The following is a 25707-nucleotide window of genomic DNA, read 5'->3' as shown; positions in this document are numbered from 1 at the left end:
TGACGTGGAGGGCTTAACCAAAACACAGTCCTCTATCAGTAGCTCGTACTTAGTTTCTATACTATTTTGGCTTGCTTTGATTTTTGATTTGGAAATTCCCCTTTCCTGTCTACCCTTTGTGATGGAAAATGCCACTGACTCATTGCTGGGGACCAGCAGGAGACATTTCATGAACTTTCCAGTGTTCTGCTTTCTCTCCTGCTGCAGGGAACTGGCCTCTGGCCAGGGCTTCCTCCTCCTCCGCCGCCCACCCTTTCTTCTTTGCTCCCTCAGCTCTCCTATTCCTTGTCTCACCTAGCCTCTCTGGCTGATGGAGCTGTCATGGTGTGTCCCTAGGAACAGATGTAGCAGAAGCTGGCAGCCTGGGGTGGACAAGGTCATGGTTTTGCATGAGCCAGCTGTAACTTTTACTTTTGCTCAGGTTGTATCCTTCATGTCAGCAATTGCTGGTTCATCGGGGACTTTTCTATTTCAGTTCCAGCAGATAGAAGAGGTGACTGAGGGTGAGCCTCAGATCTTCCTTCAGCTGCGGCTGGGAAACGCTTCTGGGGTAGAAAAGTGATTGCTGATCTAGGACACAGCTTGCATTACCTGGATTTGTATAAAGTAATGGCATTCGAATAGTTCTAGGGAGAAACAGTTTTGTGAACAGAAATATGTTGGCTTTTTATTTTAGATCTCGGATCCGTCACAGATATTTTGTGCCACATGATGCCCTTCTACAGCTATGACATCCCTCACACCTGTGGACCTGACCCTAAAATATGCTGCCAGTTTGACTTTAAGCGGCTCCCTGGAGGCAGATATGGTTGTCCCTGGGGAGTCCCACCAGAAGCAATATCTCCTGGAAATGTGCAAAGCAGGTATAAAAATACATGGTTTGTGAGACACCAAGAACACCGTGGCTACTCTGAATTGTTGAAGGATCGAATAAATGGGTGTTGGCAGCCAGCATTATCCTCATTCAAACCAGATCTAAAGCAACTTCAAAATGCCAGCACCTCGACTATACCTTTAGGGGTTATAATTTAATGGCAAGTGAACAATGGTGGATCAATATACAATGGCTAGCCCATAATATGCTGTTATTACCATCTCCTTTATTCTCATTATAAAAGCTTTCTACTGGGTTTGATTGATTTCATATACTTCTGTTGATAATAAGACTTTTGGTCCCCGTTGTACAAATTGGTAAGAAAAGTAACTCACCTGCAAAACACATTTATTGGAATGGAGCACATGAAGAGTATAATTATCTCTTACCTTAATAACGATTTCAATAATGGTGAGTATGCACAGCTCAGTTGAATACACAGCTTTGCGTCTTTCTGATGTTTTTGACTTATAGAAGACGTAAATTAGAATTATTTATGTTTAAATACATGTGAACAAAAGTCTCAAGGATGGGCTGATTCTTCAGCAAAAGTGTAGTGGTGAAGGGAATGTCTCAAGTTATTTAGAGTTTCTCACTTTGGCTCTTATAAAACTCAGTTCTTATACTTAAAGTGAGAGGTGTGTGGTGATATATATACACACACACACACTTACATACATACATATGTATCACAAATAGAGGTTATGAATTTGAGAGAGAGCAAGGGGGGAGGTTATATGGAGATGGCTGAGTAACTTTAAATAAATTGATATGGTAGTGCATAAACCAGGAGTTCTGTTTATATGTGGTTCATCTCACAAATAAATTAGCATTTATGTAGCATCCTATCTAGAAATTACTTGAAAAATGTGTGGTTTAGTAAAGTGGCAGTTTTAGGTTTTCTGTGTTTAGGCTAAGCACACACACACAGAGATCACTCACACGCACACACACACACACATAGATCACTCACACGCACACACATGTACACACAGATCACTCACACACACATTTCACTCACGCACACACATGCACACACAGATCACTCACATGCACACACACATACAGATCACTCACACGCACACATACATACAGATCACTCACACGCACATACATGCACACGCAGATCACTCACACGCACACACACAGATCACTCACACGCACACACACACACAGATCACTCACACATACACACACACAGATCAATGATTAAAGAAATAGAAGTCAGGACTTTTAAGAGAGAGCAATGGGGAGGTTACATTGGAAAGAGTGGAGGGAGGAAAAGGAAGGGGGAAATTACATGTTTATGTTTTGATTTAAAAAACTGAAACAATCTTTTTAAAATGTTTGGGAGGAGAAAAGTGATACTAGGCTTGATGATCTTGATGGATTGTCATCAGGGACACATGCCAGTGTGAGCCCCTCATTGTGTCATCAGGGACACATGCCAGTGTGAGCCCCTCATTGTATCAGACCTCTGCCAGCCTTCTCGAGTGTGCGAGGCTGTGTTTCATCAGATTCTCACTTCACGGTGGTTGTGACACTGACCGGGCCTAGGGTACCTCTAGGAGAGGTTGGCCAGGCATTTGAGAGCGAGCTTGGCTCTATTTATCAGCGGCTATAGTGAAGAGGAGAGTCCCCATGAGTGACGTTGCCTGTCTACATAGCAAGCAGTTGTATGTACAGGTGTTCACAGCGTCTCAGGTTAGACAGATGTTTCAGTTTTGGTGCTACTGAAGGTGCCTGTTGGAGGAGGTGTGTTATTAGAGACAAAACACATTTTGTGTAATTGTATTGCTATGCAACCTTTCAGAGATTGTTCCTCAAAAATATACCTCCTACCGAGTGCAGTGATTTTCAAGTTGCTTCAGGCTCCTCAGGGATGTGAGAGAATGAGCTGCACTATACTTGTGTAGAGTTTTAAAAACTTTTGAAATGTGAGCTGCTGGTTGTTTAATATCTGTATACCATCTTTTTTTTTAAAAAAAAAATTGTCATAAGAATAAATCAAATATAGGTATTCCAGGTAACTTAGTGACATTTTCCCCCCTGTTCAGTAGCTAAAGAGAATTAGACTTAATTATAATAGACAGGTGCCATCTTTTGATAGTTTTGGTTCATTGGCTTCCTCTAATTTTCAAAAGAGGAAATAACCTCCATCATTTTAATTTTTGACCTATCGTATTTTGAATTGCTTCTTTTCATTGAATATCAGATAATCTTAGAGTTAGGGATTTAGTTGACATTTGTTAGCATAGACTAAGTCAGGAACAAATAGTAGCTGCATGCCTTCAGATGTGGGTGCTGGCCAGTTAGTTGTTCATCCATCCATCCATCCATCCTTGAGTGTCTACAGCATGCTCAAGGGATAAGGTAGTAGCTGGTTTTTCTCAGCTGGGCTCACAGGTTATGAGGACGTCAAAGGTAAAGGTACGGCAATGTTTGCACTGTCTTTTCTCTCTGTTATAAGCCATGTATATTTAAGCTGTTTCATCTGTTAGTCTACTATTTTTTTTTTAAATTATGGCTATGTCAGCAGTGTAATTGGGTGCTCATTCTTGGCACATGCTTTTTGTCTGCAATATTTTCTTTTTATTCCTTTTTCTGGGGAGGAAGTTCTGCTTATATGTGGTTAATCTCATTGCTCATATGCATTTGAATTTATAAGTAATAATCTAAAAGTATTTTTAGGAAATGTGAAATGTTATGTACTTGGTAAAAAGGATTAAAACCTGACCAAACGTTAACCTCAGAAAAGTAAGAATCATGTGCTCACTATGGTTACAAACCTAAGCTCAGAAAACTAAGAATCATGTGATAGCTGTGCGTTATATTCTACTTATCAAGCTGCTAAATGATTGCTGAAATTTTATTTGCAAAGCAGTCTCAGAGACTATAAATTTCAGAAAGTCCATATGGGACTCTAAGTTTAATTAAATGTTATTTTTCATAAAATGCTCCTTATTGATGTTCTTTGAGGTACTTTCATAAGTTTTCTATTGGGAATTGGAATTTACTTTTGGATAATCTTTGAAGTGAAAATTGGAATACCAGGCAAGAAAATATCCTTGTCATTTAAACACTAGTTTCTTCAGCTTTGGCTTTCTGTACACGGCATGATTCTGGGCTCATCTGCTTACTTAATTTTATCTCATGAGCCTCTCTTCCTGTTTTCTCAATGCTGCCCCAACTCAGCATCCTCCAAAGGCATGACTCCAGAATGCTGAATCTGAAGTGTAAAGGCTGTTGAAGTCAGCACATTGTGTTTGGATGGCTTTGAGGGTCATGGTTCAAAGTCCAAGAGGGCGGGAACCAGAAGAGCGAGTTCAGCTCCCAAGCAGAGCCTGTTGCTGATAGAATGAGCCCGGTGACAGTGGTGGACTGTTGGTGGCAGGCGTGCAGGGACGGGTGTCCCTTTGGAAAAGAAAATATAAAATTCTATAAAATATTATGGGTTATGATTTATACCTTTTGATCTTTTTCAAAGTTTGCGTACTTCTGTGTTTTACCAGCCTATTAGAATTTTTTAAAATTAAGTTAGAAAGTGGAATATTAAAGTAGAACCAAGTTCATTATTGATATGCAGTTGAGAAACCTTGTATCGTCTATATGAGATTGTTTTAATGTGTGCGCTGTCTGCTTTCTAATGCTGTGGCAAGGAAGGGGGTTGATTCTAGGATATTAACTTCTCAGTTCGCTGTAGTTTTTCAAAGGGATATCTATTGGAAAACTATATGGTTTCCCTGCAATCAGAATTTGTGGCCATTTAAAATAGACACTAAGTGATGGGGAAAGTCTGTCTTAGACCTGTTTTTTTTTAAATTAACGATACTTTTTCGTATAATATGTTCTTGAATCCCTAAGTTATCTTTTTACAGAGCTATGGTGTCAGCTCTTCCTGATATGCTTTTTCACGGTTTCCCCTTTTCTTTCACAGGGCTCAAATGCTACTAGATCAGTACCGGAAAAAGTCCAAACTTTTCCGTACTAAAGTTCTCCTGGCTCCTTTGGGAGACGATTTCCGGTTCAGTGAATACACGGAGTGGGATCTGCAGTACAGGAATTACGAGCAACTATTTAATTACATGAACTCTCAACCCAATCTTAATGTGAAGGTAACAAGGGGGTCTTGATGATGTCTTTCAAGTTGAGCCTCCACCTTTAAATGAGGCCCCAGCATAGCGTCCAGCATCTCTGTCCTACCTATGTCCCTGGAACTTGCTTTCACACACAATATAAATTTACCATACCCCGTGGTTCTGTTCCCAAAACTCTTCCTTTCTCCCCACGTGAGGACATTCAGTGCTTGGGGGTTAGAGAGGGAATGTGTACCTACTAAATCACAGTTTCTCTTTTGGGGTGTCTGCCTTGCTTACAGCCTGGGAAGCTTATTGGTTTCTCCTGGTGGTCTCATCCTTGTGATTTGGTGATGTGACTGGCTGTTACAAATGAGCTTGTCATGAGTTTTACCAATATCTTGTGTTCAGAGAACAGTACACTTGCATTTTTCCTAAGTGAGAGATCTTGAAAAATAATTATTTGCTTGTGATTTTTTACTGTTTTTTTGTTTGTTTGCTTGCTTGTTTTTTCACTTGTGGGCAATTTAAAATGTTCGGAAGGAGCAGAGGTAGCTACCTTCTCTTCAACCCCATAGCTCAGTTGCAGCGCTTGTCAGCTCAGGGCCACCCTTGTTTCGGATGTGTCCTCCCGCATCCTTTGGGAATAAAACTCATCCACAACATTTTTAGAATGCATCTCTAAATGGTAAGAATTCTGCATAAAGCTGTAATAATAGTATCACTATCATACCAGAAATTAGCCATGATCTAGTGATGTGAATATAGATAGACTGGAATTTCCTTTCAGTCTGACACATATATTGCATGTGGTCAGCAAAGTCTTGTTTCAGATGCACCTGAGAGACTGCGTGTGGGGAAGTTCATCCTCGGATATGTTTGCGATAGTCATATATGCACCCACAGCACAGTAGGCCCATGGGAGGAAGTGCAGGCTCCTTGTAGAAAGTTTGAAAAATAAGTAGTGGATCATAGTTTGTGTGGTAACAATTTAAGTTCATTACGTAAACCTCTATAATGCCAAGTAAGTTCATTTCTTTTTATGTGGATTGGTGCTTGACCTGCGTGTATGTCTGTGTGAGGGTGTCAGGTCCCCTGGAACTAGAGTTACAAGGAGTCGTCAGCTGCCATGTATATGCTGGGACTTGAACCTGGGTCCTCTAGAAGAGCAGTCAGTGCTCTCAAACACAGAGCTATCTCCCCAGTCCTCAATTTAAAAAATAAAATAAAATAAAAAAAATATCCCAAATGCTTACAATTAAATTTTTGTAAGGTTATGAAGTTGAGCAAAGAAAATGTATTTAAGGAAGTCTGTATCCTCACAAGTGAAGCACATCCATGATCAGAGAAGGGTATGTGAAGAGCTACATTAAATGCATCATTTTTATTTTTACATTTTTGTTTATTTTGTATGCATGAGTGTAGAGGCCACAGGTTCACATTGAGTGCCTTCTTTGATCAATCCTCACCTTATTATTTGAGGCAGAATCTCTCCCTGAACCTGGAGTTTACATATGTGACAGTACTCTGACCAGTGAGTTCCAGTGACCCACCTGTCTCCACCTCCGTGCTGTTGCTTTGTAGGTGCAGATCACTGTGTATGGCTTTCTTATGCGGGCGCTGGGGATCCGGACTCTGGTCCCCATGCTTTGTGGCCAGTGCTTTATCCGCTGAGCCCCCTGAATGCATCTTATTTGAGAATGATTTCTAGTCTAATTTCCTACTTGACCTTCAGTAATTAGATCATAATTTTGTTATTTTCCCTTTTCTTCTCTTGTATGCTCATTAAAGCGAGTTTGAAAATAATTTAGTGACATATACAAAAAATTGTACAGAGTGTAAGTATGCAGAGAATTTTTTTTTTATTATTTTAGTGCAGCAGACTCCTTTGTATGCATCATCCAGCCTCAGGCTTAGGACATCACACCCAAAAGCAGCTCTCAGGGCCCCTCCTACTTATCACCAGCTGCTGCAGAAACACCCTCGAGTTCTCACTCTGTCCCTCGTTCTTGAGTTTCAGGAAGGGAATCGCAAGTGTCTGCCTGCTTTCTTTTAGATGGTGTTTTGAGTCTCAACCACCCTCTTCATTCCTTTTTAAAAAGTGACTTTATTTTATTTTTTGAGATTATAATTGCATCATTCACCCTTCCTTTTCCTCCCTTCACCCCTCCTATATACTCATCCTTGCTCTCTTTTGAATTCATGAACTCTTTTTCTATTGATTGTTGTGTGTGTGTGTGTGTATGTGCATGTGTGTGTGTGCATGTATACATATATATCCTTAAATGTAACCTGCTCAGTCTGTATATTGTTACTTGCTTGTATGTTTTCAGGGCTGACTGTTTGGTATAGGTATTGGAAGACTGGTCCCGCTCAGCATTCCTTCTCTACCTGTAGCTCTTTGTGTAGGTTGAGGCCTCATGCTCTTTTCCCTGTCTGCTTTCCATGTCTGCTGCTGTCCTTGTTCAGCTCACGTTCAGGCAGTCGTGTTGGTGAGACTTCTTTGATCTTAGCAGACACGTGCTACCACCACCAGCTTGCTAAACCACAGAATCCCTAACTGCTTTCTAAGTATTTGTCCCTATATCCACAAAGAAGTGCGGCCCTCGCCCCTCATCAAGGAGAATTCTCTTCATTCTGCTAGTGTGCTGTGCTGGTCCAGCATCCCTGGTATTCATTTAGTGTTTATCACTACTTTAAACATTTCTACTGTTTTTTGATATTTAGGTTGTTTTCAGTTTCTCTTTAATACAAATAAAACTGCTCGAGCATGTCAGGTGGGCTTTGGCTACCATGTGAATTCATACGGATATGAAATGGGTCCCTTGTCATTTGGTAGGCACACCAGGGCACTCCAGTGCTTCAGCTGCTGTTTCTTATGAAGTAGCTTGCTCCACAGCCTCAAGCAGACTTTGAATTACCAGAATTGTTTTTTCTTGCAGTTTTGTCCTTTTTTTAAAAACCATTGTCTATTTTCATTTTATGTGTATAGATGCATGCATGTTGCATGTATGTCTGTGTACTACATGAATGAAGTACTCAAGGAGGCCAGTAGAGGGTGTTGAGGCCCCTGGAACTGGAGTTACAGAAGGTGGTGAGCTGCTGTCTGGGTGCTGAGCACCGAACCCAGGTCCTGTAGAAGGGCGGCCAGTGTTCTAAGCACCGAGCCGTCTGTCTCTCCACAGCCCACCTCCCAGTTGTATCCTTCTAAATGATGCGTTAGGCTTTCTGTCTGTGTGGCAGATGCCCATTAATGTGTGATATTGCCCTATATAATGGGTTTCCCTGTGGTGTTTTCATACACATATGTCAGGTGTTGAGTCTGTGCTATCCATATTAATCCCTACTTCTTTCTCATGAGAGTCTCTTTCTGCTCTTGATAACCCTCTTTCTAGTTCCATTTTTCCCCTTTAGAGTCCACATATGAGAGAAAACCTTATGCTTGTTTTTCTGACTTTCTGAGTCAGAATGATCTTACTTGTTGGGATGATCTCCAGGTCCACCCATTTTATTGTATCCAGTATGGTCCTTGTTGGTGATGTTGTTCCTCCTCTTCCTTTCTCTCGACTGAGTAATGATCCATTGTGTGCATGTACCACATCCTCTTTTCTGTTCATCCACTGAGAGCCATCTAGGCGGAATCCCTAACGTGGCTATGGCAGATGGTACCACAACAAACACACGCTTACAAGTTTCTGCATTGGACAGTGCCTTATTCCTCCAGATTAAGCTCAGTGTGTTTCCTATTTAGATCCACAGTCACATCTGGAATAGGGTACAGTGACTGCTGTGGGGCTGGGATCAAGGTAGACTTATGCCTGTGACAGCGGCGGTCAACATTCCTAGCGCTGTGACCCTTTAATACAGTTCCGTATTTTGTGGGGACCCCAGCCATAACATGATTCGTTGATACTTCATAACTGTAATTTTGCTGCTGTTATGAATAATAACATAAATATCTGTGTTTTCCGATGGTCTCAGGGACCCCTAAAAGGGTTGTTTGACCCCCCCTTAAAGGGGTCATGACCCACAGGTTGAAAACCACTGGCCTATGAGGATACACAGGGCATAGTCTTTTGTAGCTCTCTCTCTCTCTCTCTCTCTCTCTCTCTCTCTCTCTCTCTCTCTTTCTCTCTCTCTCTCTCTAATTTCTGAATGAAACAAAACCAAAACAAAACCAGAAAAGCCCCAAAATGTCGGTCTCTTGTGTGGATTGCATTGCATCTGTGGTTCTGGATGAGCGCAGCTAACTTTTTGGTATTATGAATTTTATATAGTCTGTGTATGAAATATATCCATTTATTGACTTTAGCTGCTTGCTGAGGGTTTGCCAGAGCCCCTTCGTTAGGGTGACCCCCTCCTCCGGTTTTCCTCATTTTCACTGTTTCTTACGTTTTCTGTGAGCGGGTGCTGAGTTGTGTGTCGTCTGCTAGGTGTTGGTGTCTCATCAGTGACTGGACAAGCGCCCCCTGTGGAGTGTGGTGGGTGCACAGCCCTCCCCACGTGCTCCACTCTCCCAGTGCTTGTCCCTCCCTCCCATCTTCAGGCCTTTTCTGGTCCTCTGTACCAACCGTGCCGTTCTTGTCACTCTCGCTGCTTACTTACACTCAGTTCAGAGGATGTCACTTTGTAAATGGCCTCTCCATTCCCTCACAAGAACTGAGGTCAGAAGTATGATCTGTGAGATGCCTTGTTGCTGAACATGTTTCCAGATTTCTGGAGCATTCTGCACCCTTCTTACTGCTGTTCTGTCCACCTCTAGCTGAACTGCTCTTTGAATCCTGTAGCACTTTGAACCTTTATATGGTTTGGGGGTCTATAGACTTGTAGATCTAAGTTGTTCTTTAAACTGTTTAGGTAGGCACATTTTCTCTTAGTTAAATTTGGGCTGTGGTGCAAGTCAAAAAGGAGTCAGTGGTACCCTCCACCCCCACGTCGCACTCGTGAGTGTACCCGAGTCAGTGCACCCTCCACCCCCACGTTGCACTCGTGAGTGTAACCGAGTCAGTGGCATCCTTCACTCCCCATTCACGAGTGCAACCTCTGTGCTCATGCCGACTTGGAAACTCTTTCTAAATACTTATTAACATTTCCTTTCTGCATAAGAAGTAATCACTTTCAGATTATTAATATTTCCTTTCTGCATAAGAAGTAATCACTTTCAGATATACATGAATAATCAAAACACACCTCTTTTAAACTTCCTTTTGTAGATTCAGTTTGGAACTTTATCTGACTATTTTGATGCACTGGAAAAAGCAGCTGAGAAGAGTGCCCAGTCCCTGTTCCCTGTCCTGAGTGGAGACTTCTTCACTTACGCCGACCGAGACGATCATTACTGGAGTGGCTACTTCACATCCAGACCTTTCTACAAACGCATGGATAGGACCATGGAATCACGTCTCCGGTACGAGGCCTTGAGATAACGCCATTTGTTCATTGTTTTAGCCATTATAGCATTGTAGCAGTTGTGCGTGCATCCTGTATGTGCTGCTATATTTTAATACAATTCCAAAGTTTTAATGTAGTCAGATCAAATTACCACACTTTTCTTCTTCTGAGGGAAAAGCAAGCTATGGAGTTGTGTTTTTTTCAATTTGCAGCCCATATTTTCCTAAATAATTTTCCTGCGTCATTTCTGTTCTGTGTTCACACTGGGTTGTTATTACCATGTGATCTGCTGGCAGGGACCTGTTAGAGACAGAAAGGCACATAAGGCGTCTCAGCAGCTGCAAGTGGGCCTCGAAGTGCACACTCTAAAATGAGTGTATTTTCTACGTGGGGGATCTTCAGAGGCGCCGTCTCAGCTCTGGTTTATTTTAAGTATCTTTCTATAGATGTGATTTTTCTGCTAGAAGAGCAAAATTTGAAAGAGATGAAAATTGATGGGACAAGCAAATGATTGGTTGAATAAGTGAACTGATTGATTCTGTGGAAATGCCGGTAGAAAGCACAAGAGCATGAAGCAGCATGTCAAGTAGAACCATCATTACCAGCAGAGTTTTGATTTCTGTGATGTCCACTGTGAAGCTATTACAATTGAGCTCTGGAACTGTGGCCACATGGAGTCTACATTTCATCCATATGCCTGTAGCCATGTATGATCACATTAGGAAACTGGTTTTTTTGTTTGTTTGTTTGGTTGGTTGGTTTTTCGAGACAGGGTTTCTCTGTGTAACAGTCCTGGCTGTCCTGGAACTTGTTCTCTAGACCAGGCTGGCCTCTAGCTCACAGAGATCCATCTGCTTCTGCCTCCAGTGTCCTGGGATTAAAGGCATGCACCACTACCATTCGGCAAGAAACAGGTTTCTAAGACTCCATGTCAGACGTTCTGTGAAATTAACTGACCTGAGATGCCTAAGTCTTTCCCTTCACTTATGACCCAGTTGAGAAATTTATTCTCAACATGGTATTTCCTTTTTAAAAAAAGTGTTTTTGTTTTTATTTTTATGTATACATGTGTTTTGCTTACATGCATGTATATATGTGCATCACATGTGTGCCTGATGCCTGCAGAAGCCAGAAAAAGATATCAGATTTTCTGGAACTTGAATTACAGGTTAGTTATGAGCTGCCACATGGATGCTGGGAACTGGGAACCAAACCCAAGTCCTCTTGGAAGAGCATCTAGTGCTCTGATCACCCATCGAGCCACTCCAGCCCCTCCAAGCTGAGTCTTGCTATTAAAATCAAGCTAAATCTTACCCATTCTCTTTCATGTGTTAGTGTCTTCTCAGTACATTTTAGAAAGACATTTTTTAAAAATAATGAATTTCTTTAAGAAAATATCTCAGGTATGAAAGAAGAGTTTTTATATTATATTTATTACATGTATTATGTTTATACTCTTATAAAATAATTTTCATGCACTGAACAAATATCCATAAAGTAATGTCTGCTATTATAAATTTTTGATAAGATGTAATAAATGATAAATAGTATAAAGATTTATACCAATGAATTAGTAGCATTTAAGTGTTACTTATTTTCTAATGGCAGAGAGTTGTGAATATCTTAATTTATGAAATATATTCAAACACAGTGGTTATGACTAAGACTGTATTTTTGAATTATGTTTTATGGCAAAGCAAAAAGTACACAGTAGTTTTGAATTTCTGAGTCTATTAATTTATGTAAAAACAAGCTTATTATCTGGCAGTAATATCCCATTCTCATCTGTAAAGTGTAGATAAAAATATAAAGATATAAGTCAGGCAGTAGTGGTGCATGCCTTTAATCCCAGCACTTGGAAGACAGAGGCAGGAGAATATCTGTGAATTCAAGGCCAGCCTGGTCTCTAGAGGAAGTGCCAGGACAGGCTCCAAAGCTACACAGAAATCCTGCCTCAAAAAAAAAATTAAAAAAAAATAGAGCCGGGCAGTGGTGGCGCACGCCTTTAATCCCAGCACTCGGGAGGCAGAGGCAGGAGGATCTCTGTGAGTTCGAGGCCAGCCTGGTCTACAAGAGCTAGTTTCAGGACAGGAACCAAAGGCTATGGAGAAACCCTGTCTCGAAAAAATCCAAAAAAAAAAAAAAAAAATAGAGAGGTATAAAGAATAAAACAGATCTGACAGTCTGATATAGTGCTATAGTGTTACTTAAGTGTTTGAAGCTCTCAGTTCAGCTCCTACCACACATCACACACAAGGGAGAAGAATCATTTCAAAATCTTGAGTGGAATATTTTGAGATAATTCTATAGTGCCATGGTTCTCAACCTGTGGGGTGTGACCCTTAAGAGAGGTTGCATATCAGTATCAGATAGTTACATTATAATTCATAACAGTAGCAAAATTACAGTTATGAAATAGTAACAAAATAATTTTATGGTTGGGGGGAACCATAACACAGGAAACTGTATTAAAGGGTCGCATCATTAGGAAGGTTGAGAACCACTGCTCTAGTGTGTTTGCTGTTTTCCAAAGCAGGAATGTTTACCAAAATGTAAATGACCATACTTATGATTTGTCTAACACTGACCTGCTCATTCCCATGGCATGAGTCTGGAAAAGAAATTCAAAATGGTGGTTATTTATTTTTTTCCATATTTTTACAATTTAGATAGCTCATAACTTTTTACAAAAAAAGGACTTCTAATATGTACTTTATTTCTGAATATTGATACATTTTAAGATGCCTTTATCCATTCTCTTTAGAATGTTTGTTATGTAGAACTTCTTAGGCCTTTTGGTCCATGTTGCCTTTAAAAACATTTTAAAATAAACCTGTTTTGAAGACTGTATTCAAAACCATAAGCTTTCATTCTTGTCCCAAAGTCTTTAAAACATATGAAAAAGACAGATACAGTACTTTGTGCCAGCACTTAAGAAGCTAAGGTAGGAGGATTTTCAGGAGTTAGAGGCCAGTCTGGGCTGCAAAGTAGAAACTGACCTTGAAAAACAAAGCAAAACCTAAAAAGAAAGTTCACGCTGTTGGCAGAAGCCACTCATTCATTCCCAGCTGTCCAGACCCAAAATAATCACTCAGAAACTATATTATTTGCAATACTGTTTGACCAATAGCTTAAGCATATTTCTGGCCAACTCTTATATCTTAAATTAACCTATTTCTCTTAATCTGTGTATTGCCATGTGGCTGTGGCTTACCGCCAACGTTCCATTGCATCTGTCTTGTGCAGGTGGCTACATGGCTTCTCTCTGACTCTGCCTACTCTCTCTATATATCTCTTTCAGCCTGGCTTTGCTCTGTTAAGCCTCCTACATCAACTTACAACAACTGTGTTACTTGCTTTTTGTTGTAGTTTGTCCTCGTAGGCTCATAGATTTGAATGTTTGGTTCCTAGTTGGTGGAACTGTTTGGGAAGAATTGGGGTGTGGCCTTGTTGGAGAAGTTATGTCGCTAGAGGATGAGCTCACACCAGGCCCAGTCTCTCACTCTGCTTGCTTTCATTTTTCTCACTGTGTTATGTACAGTTGGCCCTGCCTTCCACCAATAGGCTCTGACTTCTTTCCAGGGTCATTGTAAACACGGTAGTCATTGGTGATCGAGAACTTAAATACATTAACTAGATACAGTGTTGGTTTCTTAGAAAAGGTTATCATTAGTGTCTTCTGTTTAATGAATTAACATTGTAGATTTCTTTTTAACACTATATTTGAAAATGATCAGTGAGCTAGGCATGGTAGTGTATTTGTTAAACCCAGCATCAGTGGGGCTAGTGGTGGGTGTGGGCAGAGACAGGTGGGTCTCTATGAGTTCAAGGCTAGCCTGGCCTACATAGTAAGACCCTGTCTCATCTATAAAAGCAATAGCAACAAAAGCATCAATGACTGTAAGCTCAAATGTTTGCTTCAGAAAATATATTAATGGCTCTTTTATGCACTCAGGACTGCTGAAATTCTTTACCATTTGGCTTTGAAGCAAGCTCAGAAATACAAGATAAATAAGTTCCTCTCATTACCACACTACACAACACTGACAGAAGCCAGAAGGAACTTAGGACTATTTCAGCATCATGATGCCATCACAGGAACTGCGAAAGACTGGGTGGTCGTGGATTATGGTACCAGGTAACGTAATTATCGAAATACAGTCAAGTAATGTCTTTTTAACTTGAGTCGTACCGTTATATACGTGTGTGTGTGTGTGTGTGTGTGTGTGTGTTTGTGTTTGGAGACAAAGCTGCTTATATATAACAGATCACATACATAGTGTTATTTGTTCTATATATTCCTATAGCCGACCATCACCAATTTTCCAGAACTCTGAAAGCATCATGGTAGCTGCAGCTCCCACCTTCGGTCTCCAGATGTTAGGCACCATCTTAAAGGCAGTCCTGCTTTCTCCTAAGTGTAGTTTGACAGTTGAGGTTATCTTCTTTGCCAGGCGGCTCAGTTGTGTCTTCTTCCACACCCGATTGTTCGTGGATGTTTGACATTCTCTAGAGGGACACCGATAGGAGCGTGCAAGGCACAGGGTAGTGAGGGAGGGTGGAGGAAGTCAGTCGTGTGTGGGCGGTGACAGCAGCTGGAAGTGAGAATGGTGGCTGGGGCACGAGATCTTCCTCATGGAGGGCCTCAGACAATCAGGAAAGCAGGTACTCAGTTACTTAAAAAATTTATAGACTAAAGACTATTAAAGCGTTAGAAGCTGTGTGTACACTGTGGCTTGGAAAGGCAGTCTTTCTAACGAGTGCTTCCCAGCAGTGGAAAGGCTGACCTTCAGTGGTGGAGACCTCCTGTCAACGTGCCAGTGTGGATAACAGGCATGGGGCTCCACCTACTTGGGGAGGGTTTCACCCTGGACAGGACAGCTTACCCATTGCCTTACTATGTGTCGACTGTGGTTTCTTCTGATTTTCTTACCGTTTCTCTGCGGTGCAGGGATGTGGAATCCAGTGGTAGGGAGTGTGTCTACAATGCATGGGATCTGTTAGTGTAACCTTGTGCTACAAAATGCACATAAAAGATGCTATACTTTGTAATATCTTAAAATCATCAGACATATGCTGTGATGTTCTTATACATTTGGAACTTGATTTATTTCATAACTATTCCTGTAGGTGAGAAGTCTGTGGATCATGTCAAATCAGTACTAAACAATTGGTTTGTCGTTGACATTGCTAAGGGCTAAAGTTCTTAGTTACAATATTTTAATTGGTTTTCTAGAAACAAAGAGGAAATAGATTTTTTTCTTAAAGGCTCACTATTGACTCGAGCCCTTCAAAAAGTATGTCTAAAGTAGCACCTTGCATGTCTTCTCAGTTTTCACGAGAAACCCGTTTTCCTGAGTGTGTTCTGTACGGAGGTTGAGCTGGCATTAGTGGCAGCGTTGTCTGTTTCTCTCATAAAAAGCAGGTGGAAAGCAAGGTCAGTGCCTGCTTGTCCTTGTTCTTGCCTATGTCTTACGGAGGATTTCTAAGTAAGTCTTGGATTCACAGGGCAGCGGGTAAGCCGTGTTCCTGCTCTCCCCACTTGCTCTTTGTGGCTGCCATCAGACACTGAAGTTTTGTCCACTCTCCGTCTCTCATCTTTTATAGGAGGCTAGCACTAGGTACCCAGTGTGGTTCTGATAGCTGAGCTTGATAAACCAGGCCTGTGCAGCACGGCCTACTAGAGGGGGTGGAAAGACACAGTCATTTTCAAATTCTTCTTGACATTTGTGAATTTACTCTGCCAGTGCTTCCCACTTCAACCGAGAAGTCGTAAACAATTATCAAGTCATTAGCACAGACACTTTGAAGAAAGAGATTTCAAAACACATGTTAAGAGAATTAGAGACAAAGAGGCAGCTAGCACTGGCACTTTCTTACGCTCACACTGTTGACGGCTGTTCATTCAGATGTTGGCAGGCATGTCCCTGCGAACAGTCGTGCGAGCGACTGACTGATGGCTACTAACAGCGATTCCAAGCAGGATTAATCCTGCTCTGTTTATCTTCCTGTCATATTTTAGAAGGCTGTAGATACCCCAGTCACTATGCCCGCTCCACAGTGCCCAAGGGATTAAGGCCCTTCTGACCTCTTTCTCTTTCTCCAGGGTGAGTCTGAGAGCTGTGCTCTCAGCGGTAGCTAAATATTTGCCTACTTGTTATTTTTGAGTTTTTTTTTCTTTTTTTAAAGAGGGTTTCTCTGTGTAGCCCTGGTTTTCCTAGAATTCTCCCTGGAGGCCAGGTTGTTTAAGAAGGAGAAAGAGAATGCCCCGTGGCTGATTTGAAGGTTAATTTTAATCATAACATGAAGAAAAGGAAGTTACCTAGGACAAAAGTATGGATATTTAGTGTCACATGTCGATAATGTGGCTTATGGAAGGGAAGAAGTCAGTTATGTAAAGATTTAAAAGTCTTTCAGCTTTTCCTATGTTGTAATTACAGTAGCAGGAGAAAGCTAACTGCAAGGTGAGTGTGAGCGCCCAAATGCACAGATGAAACTGTTGACCGACAGGCACGATACCAGCTGTTCAAACACAGCCGTGACCGTAAATGGAAAAGCTGTGATCCCCGAGTACATGTTCTTTGGGCCATGTTCTGTGTTAATAGGCCGAGCTCGTGTTACGATGTTTGAGGCACTGGGAAATCTCACATTGACGAGAGTTAAATGTTTAAACTTCGTTCTACCCCATGTTTCTTGAACTTATTTACTGGGCTTCGTTTGGCTCTGTTTTAATCAGGACAGTTTTGCATCTACGAGGAGTGTTTGGGGGAATGCTCCATCCTACGTCAGTGCCATCTCATTAGGACGCCGGGAGTGTATGGGATAGAGGCAAGCATCAATGGTGCCTTCAGCTCACTCTAATTAGGACTGTTTAATATGCTTGATCCATGTTCGGCTTAAGCTGTTGTCGACCATGACTCTACAGGTTTAGCTGTCTGATAAAAATAGGCATACAGCTACTAGAAACAAGCGTGGGTTGAAGGAATTATTTCCTTAACTAAACTACCTTCAGACATCTGGTCTTTAGTCTGTTGAGAACACCTAATACGAAGGGCAAACGTGGCATGCCGAGAAATTTGTCTGGATAATGGTACGAACTACAGCCCATAAGATTTTATTATTAACGCTAAAGATTTACTATGTAAGTCTATTTAGTTAATAATATTGATTATGTTTTATGTTCTGCCATAGGAAGTTGGTATTTTTGTTTGTTTTTGTTTTTTTTCTAACCGACGTAGAGATTTTTGTTTGTTTTGAGACAAAGCCTCTGTACTTCAGGCTTGAATTCACGTTGTATTCCTGACTGGTATCAACTTTGTGGTGATCTTACTGGTCCAGCTGCATGCCGAGACCATGTCCAGCGTCTTTTACAAATGTTTGTTGCTGTTGTAGAATGCTAGCAAACATGTTTTAGCACGCAGATACCAGGTTTCTCCCTGTAGTAGAGAAAACGATAGTCGATTCTATGAGCACAGTAGGTCATTCCGATCAGTTAACATGGTTGGCAAAGCTTATTTGCAAGTTCTGATCAAGTGTTTGTTTAAGGATGCTTGGTCCATAAAACCTATACAAGCCTGGGTTTGGAAAATTACAGAGAATTCACACCAAGTCCTTTCCCTCGGGGTTGCCTCAGCAGTTACAGGTGATTTGCTGAGAGGATACTTCAGAGCCCGGAATCAGCGGAGTCTTGACTCTGCTTTTGTTTCTCAGACACAACATAAAACTTGAGTGTAGTTACTAATGTCAGTGCCCAAGCAGAGCAACAAGGATGAAGACTATCCCGCCATTCAGATCTGTGAGAACTCTTCTCCGTAATCGTCTTGAACAAGAACATGACATCAGTCCAACCAGATATCACTGTTAGTTCTCAGGAGCAGCTTGCATGCAGATTGCATAGTCTTGCTAACCTAGAGTTAATAGTGTATTTCCTTTTGCAGTTCTATTAACACTCAACTTTTTTCCCTCCTGGGATGAAGAAGTAAACAATTGCTGTGTAATATATTCTTTTGTCGCTCTTGGAGCATCATGATAGATATACTTATTTGGCATGTTTGTAAGCATTTTGAATAAGTGAGTGTGATCTGGATATGTCCAGGAGAGCTTTATTTTAGCTGAACCAGTTTTATTTACTGGTCGAATCTTCTGACTTAGCATTTCCCCCTTAGTATTTAATTCTAGAGGAAAACAGAGAGCTAGTTCATTATAGAATCCCTATGTATTTAGCCTTGTGAAGATAAGACGAAAATGGTGGTGGCTTGGCCATTGTTTTCAAAATGAAAATACGCAGAATTTTGAGTTCTCAGACTAATACAATTTTGCTTTACAGACTCTTTCAGTCACTAAATTTTTTGGAGAAGATAATTGGAGATTCTGCATTTCTCCTCATCTTAAAGGACAAAAAGATGTACCAGTCTCAGCCTTCTGACACCTTCTTGGAGATGGTTAGTTGATTTCTTCTATGATTGCAAAAAAACATTTGATTCTTTTGTTCTTGGATTAGAAAAGTGATGAGAAGCTCCATTAAAATAACATTAAAGTATTAAAATTGTTTTGTCCATTATTTAAAGAATTTTTATCACTTTGTATAAATGTCTGCATATTCAACCCTCTCTTTTCTATAGGTGCATTTGCATTAATTTCTGTCTGTAATTCATTCTCCCTTAATCTTAGCATGAACTTATTTCGAAGTAGACAAAATAGACTTTTTGAACACTGTTTAATTGTAAAATAACTGGGCATTATAATTAATTATTCCTCTTGGCTATAATTAGAAACCACTTGATACTTGAATTTTTTCAGCCCCTAATCTGCTTCAGATAAAACTGATTTTGAGTGTCTTTTTGGTGTTAGGATAGGTTTGTTGAACACTGCGGACAGTGCAGAGGTGTGCATATTGACGGGGCAGAGCTTAAGGAACTGGGAGACTAGTTATCTGTCTCCTCCAGGACCTCTGAGGGCTTGGACGTTTTCCTAGTTCATTTTCAGCGTCTGTGAATAGGGTGGTGGTATCTGCCTTGGCTCGGGCTGGTATTAGGGGAACAGGAGAGTCAATACAAAGGTGCACTGAGAGGGACATGCTGTCCCTCATCCAGGAAGAGCCATGAAGAAGATGGCCAAGTACCATCCTCTACACATCATCTTGACAACGTGGATATCTAAAATTGTAACTTAGGTATCATTAGTATCTTTTATGAATGCTGGGATTTGCAATGTTACATGCAATTTGAATTTACACGTCTGGAATTAGAGATGCAGCTTCAATATTTTCTTAGATGGCTGCTTGTAATCAAGTCATGATTACAAATTTTCATTTTAAAGTGAGAAAACACAAGAAGTGGATGTGTATTTCCCAATGATGCGAGATACAGAATGCAGAGATTGGTTGGAGAATTTTCTCTAGCGCCCAGATTTACTTAGTTAGAAAATGGAGCAATCCATTGTGCCATTGTGGACTATGTAAGCATGTTGTGTTTAGGTTTGATACTCTCATTTCTCTGTCTCTCTTTGTCTGTGTATCATCTCTCTGTGTCTGTCTGTCTGTCTGTCTGTCTGTCTGTCACTCTTCCCCTCGCTTTCACACACAAATACACAAATTAGGGTTTGCTTTGAATTTTGGCATGCTTCCTATACCTTGAAAGAGAACCATTGTCCCCATATTGTGATTCCTTCCAAAAATTTTGTAAGGTAGTATTGGATAGCTAATTTCAATGCTTAGTTTTTAAAAGTTAAATTTTAAAACACGATGCCTTTCTTACAGGACACGAAGCAAATTTCACAAGATTCTCTGCCAAAAAAAACTGTGATACCACTGAGTGCACAGGAGCCCAGGTAAACCTGTAATTCCATGTAGATGTTTGCCACTTTCCTGGCAATCCTTGTTTCTATGGCTCGTATCTTCATTCAGCACATACTTTAAGGAAGTTTTTCTTTAAATCAAATATGTTTTTTTTTGTTGTTGTTGAAGAAATAGGTTTTCTTCCATGACAGTCATATTCAGTGCTCAGAACTAACTTGGTACAGTGATTATTGTGTTTTGATTGTAATATTTATATAAATGGAAGTCAGGGGATGGGACATATGTAGCTTGTGTTCCAAGTATTTCCTTATCTTTGTGATGCTGTTTTTAGATTATTGCGTTTTTGCATTGATCTTCCATGAAGTTTCTTCATTTTCATTAATCCCAGATCCTAAGTATTTGAAAGGAAGAAATAATCTAATAACTGGCAGACCACAGTTTCGTCTCTTCCATTTTCAAAACTACCCTGTTTCTCCTTAGACTACAACATTGTTGACGTATACTGAAGTAAACGGTTAGGTTGTTTATTAAATAAAAGCCAGGATAATTCGTGGCTGTCTTCAAGTTATAAAGAAGGGCAGCTGGTTGCGTTCGTCCTCTCTCACCCTCCGTGTTTCCTGACCAAGTATCCATGAGTTACTACCCGTGAACCTAGGCCTGTGGTATTTTGTCGTAATATAATTTTTAAATCTTAATTGAGAAACTTAGTGTCACCTCTTTCAAGTTGATGACTAAAAATTTTTAAAGTTGATTCATGATTTTCAGCTAAGTATGATTTATTAAAATTGTGGAACATAAATGCAATAGCATTAGAAACAGTCTGCATTACTAGTGAAGTTGAGGTTTTGTTGAGGCACTCGGCAAATCCATGGTTGTCTGATTTCTTCCGTAAGTAGAGACCTTTGCAGCTTGTTCCGAACAAGAAGTAGGGGTTCTTTACTTTCTGGGGGTACTCAGAAACTCTGCTGAGCTCATTAAATCTTTTACTGCCAGCTCATAGTGTGGAAAGATAACAGCATGGGAAGAAGCATCAATTATAAAACGTTTCCTTTGCTTTAAAAGAAAGGATGTTTGAATGTATTTGTGGGTAGGTGTCTACTTCTTAAATATCGTATAATAATAAGTGATTTGGCTTGAATAATCATAGTAACTTTTTTTCTATCTCCTGTTTTGACATGGGAAGATCTTTTATTTGCTGGCCCTAAGGATGCTAAGTACTTTAATAAGTGATGGTGACAGATGTCATTGCTGCCCTCCCTGGTTGCATGTTGTTGTGGGTTGAGGCAGGTTGGGGTCTCAGCAGGTCAGAGGGAGAGCCTGTGCCTTGGGCAGGACATAGGTCATTTAGCCTTGCCTAAGCTGGAGGAAGAAAGGTAGAACACAGCTGTTATAATGATAGAGATGGGTTTACTTATGGATTAGCACGGATGAAATTTTTAAGGCTTCTCTGGTCAAATATGCCCCTGAGCAGCTCATATTTAAGCAATGTTTTCATCTTCTGCCATCTTTTTAAGTACGCTCCTGCCAAAGGGCAGTGCGGCCTCTTCTGTAATTTGATTGTTGGGTTCTGTTTCTGTCTCTATCTGTTTTGTATCTTATGTTTTAAAATCTAGTTTTTAGTTGGTAGCTACAAATTACCTTAGTTATTGATAATGCTAGTAAAATCGCCTATGAACTAAAAGAATGACAGTGGCCTTTAAAAAGAACTCAACAGTTTTACTTAGCTGGTCGGGCAAGTTAAATAGCCCTTCTGGGTCTTTAAACAGAAAGTTTAGAATTTTGGTGCTGAGAGTTTCTCATAGTCTTTGTGGGTCTTCTGGAATGTTCTTGGACATAATTTTAAGTTCAGTTCTCATTTGAGTAGCCGATTATTAATGTAAATAAACCAAACATTCACAGTGCAGAAGATGACATACAGAGAGTGAAAAATATTCTCATTTGTAGCTATAATACAGATGCATTTGGTACAGGTGAGCAGTTACACATAGGATTAATATTATGGGGGTGATTAGGAAAGGAATTCTAAAAAAGAGACTTAGGGAGTTGATAATGTAAAAAAAGTAAGAAGAGTTCTGATACAAACCTATAAATTTTAAGTAATGCATACAAATGGATTTGCTCATGCTGTTGGTGTTGTTAATTATGACTATGACCTAACACAGTTTGCTTCATATTCAGAAAGTAGTGCAAGTGACATCACACAGCTGAAGGGCGTGGTTAATTCCCAGGGCTTCCAAGAATTACAGTGTAGGAACCCAAGGAGTGCTTGAGTTCAGAAAGAATTTTTTTTTCTTTCTCTTTCCTCTCTGTTTTCTAAGGAAATTGACTATAAAGACCCCTACCAAAAAGTTTAGTGCAGGGTGTGCGTGTAAGTCAGGTGACATGAAGACTGAATTCCTTCTATTCGGGAACGACAAGAATTAATTTCACTGTCACTCAGGCCCGGAGGCCACTTTGACCATAAAGGCAGTTTCTCTCTGTCAGGTGGATTTTCTGAAACATCACTAAGAATAAAAACAAATTCATAAACCCGAGAATGGGAAATCTTCAAGTTAAATACTTGGCTTTGCTTCATTTTTGATGTTGTAACAGAAAACTAGGTTAGCTGAACTTTAATGACCGTGAATATAAATGGTTCATGCTCTGGGGGTTGGGAAGTCCAAGGTGGAGACGCTGCATCTGAAGAGGGCCTCCATGCTGACTGATCCATGCTGCTGAGTCAGCCTGTGGTGGCAGTGGGATCCCAGAAGTAGTTGAGTGGCGGTAAATGCATCATTTTATCAGGAACTACTTTCAATTAATGAGCTCATTTCTCTGATGTAGCAGATCCCACATTACCTAACCACATCCTCAGGGTCTCAGCATTCAATACTGTTACTTACTTAGTACAGGAACATTCAAACCATAACAGGTGATTTTAGTTTGAGATAAATTTATTTAAACTTACAAATTTACCTGTAAGAGGTTTCAATTTTTAGTAGGGTATTTCTTGGCAAATAATCTTTTCCTTTTTCGATTTCTTCTATTTATCCTCCTTTTCCATCTTACTTCCTCTCTTTTTTTAAAAGGAAAGGGAAGGAGGGAGGGAGGGAAGAAAGGATAGAGGAGGGTAGAATTAACTTGACATAGAAGTCAGTGGTTTGGATGCTTCCGAAGATCAACAGGAATAAAAACTACCTAATGCAGACAAGGCCCTCCTTATTGGCCTTGCCTTTGCTGGTTGAAGGACCCTTCTTTGGTACCTCCCACATTCTCAGTTAACATCCTTTGATTATGTACACATGTGCTTCCTTTATGAGTTCCAATCTGCTAGATAGCTTTGTTCTCTTTTTTCTCTGTTCTGACCACAGAATTCATTTTGACCTCACCTTTGTTCATTTCTTATATTTTGTAAATGTAAAGTCTCCTGACTTTTACCTCTGCTCTCCCTGACATCAGTCTCCTTTCACCATTCTGGGTCTTAGCTGCTTCATCTCTTTCCACCGTCCTGGGTCTTAGTTGCTCCATCTCCTTCCACCATCCTGGGTCTTAGCTGCTCCATCTCCTTCCATTGTTCTGGTTCTCAGCTGCTCCATCTCCTTCCACTGCCCTGGGTCTTAGCTGCTCCATCTCCTTCCACCGCCCTGGGTCTTAGCTGCTCCATCTCCTTCCACCGCCCTGGGTCTTAGCTGCTCCATCTCCTTCCACCGCCCTGGGTCTTAGCTGCTCCATCTCCTTCCACCGCCCTGGGTCTTAGCTGCTCCATCTCCTTCCACCGCCCTAGGTCTTAGCTGTTCCATTTCCTTCTACCGCTCTGGTTCTAGTTGCCCATTATGATCTGCTTGAATGACTGTAGTCCTCTTGTTCTTTTCTCTCCAGTCTCCTATAGTCGTTCTTTATTTCCTGCAGGTATTGGTAGCAGGAATTCAAATATAGTGCTCTCAGGAAATTCCTCATAGCATTCTCCAGGAAATTTATGACCTACGTAGGAAGTATGACAAATATTTGTTTTAATAGTCTGCTTAAAAAAAAAAACAAGCAAAAATCATCTCAATTGTAGCATCTTGAAAACAGTTGATTACACCTCTCAGGAGAACTGCTGTCCAGTTCCTGCTTAGGGCAGAGTTTGGGACTGTGCTCCCCCAAGCTTGGCAGGCCCGAGTGTCTTGGCAGAGTTTCTCATATTGCTGGAAATCACTGCTGTCTATGGCTGATGGTTTAGTTGGGCACTCAATTGCCAGTGTTTACACATGTCCCCTCCAGAGCAGCTAGTTCCAAGAGGGAGTCTCAAAGCTACCCAAACAAAGCAAAATGAGATTAAAAGTGTACAAAACACCATTGAGTTCATTCTGAGTTGGCCATACTCCTGGGCATGGGCCTGCCCTGAGGCGTGGTGATACACCCAGTGAGACTCCAATGGAGAAAACCGGTTTGTCCTTTGTAAGGGGTGTCAGCTGCAGATAGCTTCATGGTTAGGTGGAGCTCATGTCAAAACCAAACGTTGGGCACTAGATGATAATGGAAGTCACAAAATAATCCCACACCAGTTCAGAATTATGAATAATAAAAGGGTTATTTATTTAAGGGAAAACTTACAGATCACTGTCCTAGATAACAGTCCTTTGTGTTAACAGGAAGAGTCTAGCAGGAAGCAAGAGGGTGAGTCCACTATTTACAGCTGCTTTTACAGTATAAGAAACCACACCCAAGTGGGCTGGCATCTTAAAGGCATTGGCTGAAGGAGCAGAATGTGCTCCCACAACAGTCTCCGAGTTTCCACATGTGTCAGGCCTGTTGTGTCTAGAAGACACCATTTCCTTGGAGTCATCCCTCCCCTCTGGCTCTTATCATCTTCCTGCCTCCCCTTCCCACATTGATCCCTGAGCCCCAAGGGGAGGGATTTGATGAAGACATTCCATTCAGGACTGAAAAAGATTCTAAAGCCTCTCACTGTCCCCACTCTATTCACTCGTGGGTCTCTGTGCCAACACATCTACTGCAAGAGGAAGATTCTCTAATGATGTCTGAGTCAGACACAGACACCCACTCATTCGCACACTCAGACATCCCATAAAAACACTAAATGTGAAACCATACATATGGCAAGGATATGGAGGATAAAAAGAGAAGAATATACATTTTTTTATATATAACAAAAATAAAATCAATAAGATAAAATCTAAAATATATTTGAAAAGAGCTGTGACATGACATTTTGAAGATGACACTGAGTTCATTTTCCATTGCCATCCACTGCTGGGCATGCAGCCTGTCCTTAAGAGTAGTTTGTTTCCCTAGAGAAAACTCTCTGGGAGGAAACTAAATTTTCATTTGCAAGCAGTTACCAATTGGAGATTATTTCTGGGTTAGGGATAGGGGCATGTGTGCACGTCTCCATTTATCTCTAGGACCCCATCGGAGGCATACCCTTTACAGGCTCTGCATATGCTGCCACGATCTCAGTGAGTTCATATGTGTATAAATCTTGTTGGTTTCGAAAGCCTTGTTTTCTTGGTGCCCTCTGTCCTCTCTGGGTCTACATTGTTTCCACCTAGTCTTCCACAGGATTCCTTGAGCCCTGATGGGAGGGT

The 25707-nt window shown here is 40.8% G+C and overlaps 1 protein-coding gene across 1 annotated transcript in view; it reads left to right on the top strand.

Moving 5' to 3' along the window:
• Man2a1 (mannosidase alpha class 2A member 1) overlaps positions 1-25707 on the top strand; it is a 166991-nt gene that overhangs the window by 67695 nt on the left and 73589 nt on the right. The window contains exons 7-12 of the mRNA XM_057761917.1: positions 677-863; positions 4812-4989; positions 10164-10357; positions 14297-14479; positions 18668-18782; positions 20099-20169. Of these exons, the coding sequence (XP_057617900.1) occupies positions 677-863; positions 4812-4989; positions 10164-10357; positions 14297-14479; positions 18668-18782; positions 20099-20169 (928 nt within the window). The remainder of the gene's footprint in view (positions 1-676; positions 864-4811; positions 4990-10163; positions 10358-14296; positions 14480-18667; positions 18783-20098; positions 20170-25707) is intronic.

The sequence above is a fragment of the Chionomys nivalis genome, chromosome 2 (genome assembly GCF_950005125.1).
Source record: "Chionomys nivalis chromosome 2, mChiNiv1.1, whole genome shotgun sequence".
Classification (NCBI taxonomy): Eukaryota; Metazoa; Chordata; class Mammalia; order Rodentia; family Cricetidae; genus Chionomys; species Chionomys nivalis.
Note: the sequence above shows the minus strand (reverse complement) of the source record. Positions and strands in the feature narration are given on the sequence as shown.